General features: G+C 38.4%; 1 protein-coding gene across 5 annotated transcripts; it reads left to right on the forward strand.

Annotated features, from left to right (window-relative positions):
• Positions 1-446: 446 nt before the first annotated feature.
• Positions 447-4,802, forward strand: LOC112190556 (pentatricopeptide repeat-containing protein At5g40400). 5 transcript variants are annotated; one of them, XM_024329994.2, is made up of 3 exons: positions 447-2,631; positions 2,999-3,248; positions 3,429-3,567. In XM_024329994.2, exon 1 carries the CDS (start codon positions 500-502, stop codon positions 2,402-2,404), a length of 1,905 nt encoding a protein of 634 aa, XP_024185762.1. In that variant the 5' UTR covers positions 447-499; the 3' UTR covers positions 2,405-2,631; positions 2,999-3,248; positions 3,429-3,567. The 5 variants fall into 5 exon arrangements, with proteins under 5 accessions (XP_024185762.1, XP_024185759.1, XP_024185763.1 ...); XM_024329993.2 differs by having other exon boundaries at positions 2,401-2,631; positions 3,066-3,248; positions 3,429-4,802; XM_024329991.2 differs by having other exon boundaries at positions 447-3,248.
• Positions 4,803-6,794: the final 1,992 nt, after the last annotated feature.

The raw sequence follows: 6,794 nt of genomic DNA on the forward strand, positions 1-6,794 counted from the left end.
TGAGCCCATCAGTGACTAGTGGTAGAGAGGAATTAAATGGCATGGCTGTAGATTTTTAATTAGACTGAAGGCAAAAATGTCAATTTAATTTAAATTGTGTTAATGGGAATAAAAATCTGTTGTTGGTGGGGTAAGTGGGTTAATTTTGATCAATTTTGGTGCTTTTGGTCAAGTACCCTTCAATAATTTCACTAGTGCTTAAAAATGGGAGGAATTCTTCTGTCCCCAATCCCCCTATCCCCTCCCTGTCTCTTCCTTGTGATTGGTTCACAAGGAATAAAAAATGAAACAAAGTTTAAGATAAATATTTTTTTATTCCTTGTGAACCAATCACAAGGAAGAGACAGGGGAATAGGGGGATTGGGGACAGAAGATTTCCTCCCCTTAAAAATCCGAACTTGAGAGTAGAAAATAAGAACATTAGTATTACTCAAAGCGTGTGCTATATAACCACAACTCTACTACCGGAACAGCATACACTCCTTGCTCTCTGGTACCGATGAATCGAGCTTCACTCTACTCTCCCTGTCAAACCAAAAACCCATTCTTTAACATCTGTTTCATACTAAAAATCTCAACTCTCTCTTCTTCTTCTTCTTCTTCTTCTTCTTCTCTACAGACCATCCCAGATTCTCCCTCCACATCAATCTCAAACCCCCTTTACCATTTTCTCCCCCAAACCCAAAACCCCAACAACATAGTCAATCTCATCTGCTCAGCCCTCAAGCAACCACAGACCCACCACCATCTTTCCCATCTCCAAAACCACCTCAAACCCCTTCTTCCCCATCTGGGTGGTCAACATATCTCAAGGGTTCTCCTCAGGTTCCAATCTGATCACTCCTCAGCTCTTGTTTTCTTCAACTGGGTCAAGCATGGTTTGGGCCTCAGACCCACCACCCAGAACTATTGCATTGCTCTTCATATATTGGCTTGCTCTAAAAAGTTTCCCCAGGCTATGAAATTGTTGTGTGAATTGATAGAGCTGGTTAGGGATGTGGGTGCGTCATCCAAAGATGACATTTTTCATAGTTTGGTTGTTTGTGCTCAAGATTGTAACTGGGATCCAGTTATCTTTGACATGCTCATTAAGGCTTATGTGAAAGCAGGTATGATTAGAGATGGTTTTATCAGTTTTAAGAAGACACTAGAAGTCGGATTTGTTCCGAGTGTGATTGCTTGCAATTGTCTTATGAATGGGTTGGTGAGGTTGAATTGTTTGGATCAGTGCTGGGAGGTGTATGAGGATATGGGAAGGATTGGGGTACACCCAAATGTGTATACTTTTAATATTTTGACTAATGTTTTGTGCAAGGATGGAGATGTTGCGAAAGTGAATGCTTTTTTGGATAGAATGGAAGAAGAAGGATTTGATCCCGATATCGTGACGTATAATACTCTGATTTGTAGCTATTGTAGGAAAGGAAGGTTGGGAGATGCGTTTTATTTGTATAAGATCATGTTTAGGAGGGGTGTGATGCCGGATTTAGTGTCGTACACTGCCTTGATGCACGGTCTTTGTAAACAAGGGAATGTGAGGGAGGCTCATCAGCTTTTTCATCGGATGGTTCATAGAGGGTTGTATCCAGACATTGTGTCGTATAACACTCTTATTGGTGGTTATTGCAATGAGGGGAAGATGCCAGAGTGTAAGTCATTGTTGTATGAGATGATAAAAAATGGTCTTCGTCCAGATGATTTCACTTGTAGGATGGTCACAGAAGGATATGGCAAAGAAGGCAAGTTGCTCTCTGCACTGAATTTGGTAGTGGAGCTTCAACGATTTCAAGTGTCTATTTCTCGTCGCATTTATGATGATCTAATAGTTGCATTGTGTCAAGAAAATCGGCCGTTTGCAGCTAAAAGTCTATTAGAAAGAAGTTCTCAAGATGGTTATTTGCCTGATTTGGATATCTATAACAAATTGATGGAGTCCCTCTGCCAGAGCAATAATGTGACTGAGGCAAAGGTTTTGAAAGCCGAGATGGTTTGTAAGAACATCAAACCCAATCTTATCACATATAAAGCTCTAATATGCTGTCTATGTCGTATAAACAGAACAGTGGAAGGTGAGTCGTTACTGAAAGAGATGGTTGAATCTAGTTTGCTGCCAGATTCAGAAATATGCAGGTCATTGATAAAGGGTTACTGCAAAGAAAGGGATGTTGCTAAAGCAGAATCATTGTTAAGGTTCTTTGCCAAAGAATTTCAAGTTTTTGATTCTGAAAGTTACAATGAACTTGTCAAAATTTTCTGTCAGGATGGTGATATGGCTAAGTTGTTGAAGTTACAAGATAGAATGATGAAAGTGGGTTTTGCACCAAATAGCCTTACACTCAAGTATGCCATCCATGGATTATGGAACGCTACCAGACCAGAGAAAGATAATCTTCTTCTGGAATAAACGTACAAAAAAAGAATGTTGGGGTGAAGAATGTCTTCCGTGGTTGATGTCTGGAACTAGCTTCATCCCTTCAGCTCTCAAGAAATATTTTTGTTGCCCTTATTTCACTGGAATCATGGAAATCCTTCATGCGGCATTGGCTGAGGGCAGATATCCTGTCCTTTGATGCTAAAGTGTCATCTATCGTCTTGGATAAAACCACTAAAGCTGCCAGTGACATTCTGAAGGTTCACTCTATTGTTTGCTTTAATAAATATGCCCTCAATTTTTCTGAATTTGTTCTGACTTTTATCATTTTATATAACTGTGAAATGCACAGAGTATGATAAAAATAGCAGAAGTGACTCTCCAGTGTGATTCCTAAATCTAGATGCACTGAAAGTATACTAGATGAACACCTTAAAACTGTGGGATTCCTAAAACTTAAGAATTGGAGTAAGAAAGATCTAGAGTGATAAATGGATAGCAATTTTTAATTAAACTAAAGCTTCAACTTGCCCAGAAAAGCAATGAAAAAAAGAAAGAAAAGGTAGGTGAATGTTAGTTACTGATCTTCAGTGTCCCCAGTAGTTCCGACCTATTCTTTCTTGCCAGGTTTAAATTATTACAGTGATTAGTGGCTGTTTACTCTGCCCAGCCTTAAGTTTTGGCTCTTTGTCAGCTCTTGCCTCTGTCTGCCCATACTGTAAAAGCAGCTGCTTCAAAATTTCTATTGAATTGGTTGGTCCAGCCTGAGCATGAACACCGCAAATGGTCTGCTGCAATTTCTCTTGGATTAATCTCAAGTCGCCTACATGTTACTGATCATAAGCAGAAGGTTGGGAATGTCGCGAGACTTGTTGAGGTACGTAGAGTTATTTGATGCTATTTAATTCTTTCTTATTTTTTTTTTATATTAGGGTTGTTCTCCCCACTTTTCCTTGCCTCTGATCCCAGATCACACAAATATTTTGATATGATAAGTATGCATTAGAATAGGTTTGTTTATCTGGATGTCATTTTCACAGATATTGCATGCCTTCAGGTGATGTGTAGTAGCAAAAGCACCCTTGTGAAAGGAGCCTGTGGGGTTGGCCTGGGGTTTTCTTGCCAAGATCTTCTTACCAGGGGTGATGCCGCTGATAATTCTAGCACGGTGAAAGACTCAGACAAGTTGTCAGAAAGGGATTTGCTTGGTGACATAGTTAAGGCATTATTACGTGTGCTAAGTGAGATCACTCATGTGGCTCCTGATATTTTGGAAAGCCTCTCATATTTCTCACCTAGCAGATATGATATAGATGCAAGTATAACTGCTGAGTTGTGAAGTGAGAACTGGGATAACTTTCTCGAAGATATTTGGGGTATTGCTGGATTTGTTCTTGGTTTGGCGAGTTCTGTTGGTGCAACATTGAATGTACAGAGCTGGGATGCATGATGCTAATTTCAAGATAAAAGATGTTGTTGTATTTTGGGTTCCGCTTATGAATAGATTTGTTCAAGGCTCTGATTCTTACTCTGGGGTTCTGAGATAATTTTGTTACTGGGATCTTGTCTTGCAACTCCCATTGTTGTGGCATTCTGCCAGAGAGTAGAATTGATGGATGAGACTGAAGTCAACCAATCAACCATATAGTAAATGGTTACAGGGAGCTCATTTCTGAATTACTGTCTGTCAAAAGATCTGGCACTTTCTATCACAGCTTATTGATGGCATCATGCATAGGGGCAGGCAGTCTTCTAGCCTGCATACTGAATGAAGGGGTGCATGCTATTGAAGTTGAGTGTGTAAAGAGTACTAGAATTGTTCAAAAAATGCTATTCTAGTCTTTACCCTCCTTTAGTCCATTTCGGAGGGATGCTTGGAGAGTTGGAGTTGTTAACGCTATGGGAGCGCAGGTGCTGGGATCATGCTTGACAGGCTTCCGCTAACCTAAGTGCAGGCAGCTTTTGAACAGAAGGTGTAGATCAGTTACCTGCTCTACAAGTGTTTAGACGAGGCTTCTCTTGATTCTCTTGAGTACATATCGCATCATAGAAAAATGCAGGGAGGTGCTGTTTTCCTTGTTAGCTGCAAGGCAATTGGCTGCTGTGCTAGGAGTAGATCAGTTAAATTCTTTGGAGTGGTCTGAGGCGGTTACATGCTTAGGAAAGGCTCGGAAACATTTGTTGGAGGATCCCCTACAGGAAATATCAGCATACGCATGTGTTTCTGTGCTATGCTGTTTCTTCAAAAAAAAAAAATGTTAATTGCTCGTTGTTTGATGAATATGCTGGTCAAGATAATCAGTCTGTAAATTTGATAAATGTATACAGATTAAGTAGAAGTTGTTTTCTTAGAAAATATATCTGGCTCTAGTGATGCGTCAATACAGGTTCATTTTAACAGATAATATACAAGAATACAAGTCGACCTTTTGTCGCATATGTGATAACTTGTTTAATTGCATTGTCCTCAGTTCCTCACCGGTTTCACAGGAAGGCCTCCAACAAATGGCTTCTAGAAGTTCTGAAAAAAAAAAAATAATAAAAAAATTCAAGCCAATTGTTAGAATTGGTTCCATCCGATATTGAATACTGAATCCGATGGTTAGTATTTTGACTAAAATCTACAATACATACATATATTTTAGTATTTTACTTTGAATGACCCTGTTTTTTCTTAGAATGGTAATCTACATATAGAAAGTTAGAAACTTGTGCCTCATTGAGAACCATTATGTAGGAAGACCAAGTACACCCCTGTTGCTTTAAACAATTAATTAATACACTAGACATAAACAGTATGGATATATATCATAGTGTTTTAACAAATTCACTCACGTAGCACACCTGCCTTTCTCACCCTAGTACAGCTCCTATCATATATTTAAAGAAAAGAAATCACGTTTATGATCTTCCCAAGCTTTATATAATTATATCCATAATGCGGCTTGTTTTCAGGCATATGGGACCAGTGACGGAGGCAGAAATTTTTGTGAGTCAAAAAAGAAAAGATTGAACAAACAAATATAAAATTCTACAATGAATGAAACATAAACTAACTTTAAATTAATCTTTCGACATAGATAATATTTTCAATGAATACATATTCTAACTTCCTAACACATAAACTAACTTTAAATTAATATATTTGATATTTTATTTCTATCTATTTACCATAAAGTACACTTACTATATTTCCTAGCAAAACAAAAAAATGAAAATACAAAATCATCATGCATTAAAAAGAAACCACTGTTACCTTTGATAGAGCTCAGACTCATGACCTCTCAAATGAGAGACCAAAGCCTTACCACCCCACCTTATTACAATTTAATGTTAGTGATCATCATGTAGTTCATAAAAAAAATAAAAAAAATAAAAAAAATAAAAAAAGTTAAAACTGATTAATTATGAAATCATGCACATGTGAAACTCTTATAAAGTAGAAATATAAAATTAAGAAGAGAAAGACTTGCGACTTGTAGACAAGTCAAATGGTTGCATAAATTTACACATGTAAGTTTCCTCAGTTTAATTGCATTGCTGTGACTCTGTGAAGCAGCAAATTACACAATAATCAAGTCATGAGGCAGCATATATATTCCTCTTCTTCTGGGGGCAAAACTGATGAACATAGTATATATATATATATATAACTGTTGAGCAAATGAAAAAAATTCACTGGGGGCAGCAGCCCCCACTCGTCCCAACGTGCGTCTGCCGGTGTATGGGACGTGCTTGTAGAAGTTTTAGCAGCTTTGCAACATACAGAGGGAAGTATCAAAAGACAGTGGCTCATTGATGCAGCTGAAACTGGCTGTGTATTAAGTTATCCTTCCACGGTTGATGCTGGGCGTAATTCCCTTAGTAGATACTGAGAATTGCATTCGCTCTCCTTGTCTGCTAGTTTGAAATCCTTGGAAATCAAGCATTGCAAGGCTTCTGTATATAACTCACGTGCACAGAGCTGTGAATCTGGAATCTGTTGTAGTTGTTTCAACAAAATCTCCTCTTCAGGCTGTGATCTTGATAGAATGCTTCAATTTGAAGTGTATTAACATTCATGCTCGGCGAATGAATTGATCTGTTTCATTTAAATGGGTGCCATGATGCAAGGGGCACAATCGATCCTCCAAATCTGGATTATTTTGGCTTCGAAGGTTACTTGAAGTCCAAATTTTCTTTGAAACCTCCAAAGTTAACAATGGCTCGCGTCATATTATGGGACATTTTGGGTGGGGAATCATCCAGCTTCGACCAGCCATGTCAACAGATCTGAAAATAAGGGTATTGACTAGTATGGCTGCCCAATCAGTGAACATGCAAGTGGATGTGTTGGGTATTTCATTTTAATAAGTGAGGATAGCTTCAGAACAACTTTAAAATTTTCTGAATTTTGATTGGACTGCCCACCGTCACGTGGTAC

Source organism: Rosa chinensis, chromosome 2 (genome assembly GCF_002994745.2).
Source record: "Rosa chinensis cultivar Old Blush chromosome 2, RchiOBHm-V2, whole genome shotgun sequence".
NCBI lineage: Eukaryota > Viridiplantae > Streptophyta > Magnoliopsida > Rosales > Rosaceae > Rosa > Rosa chinensis.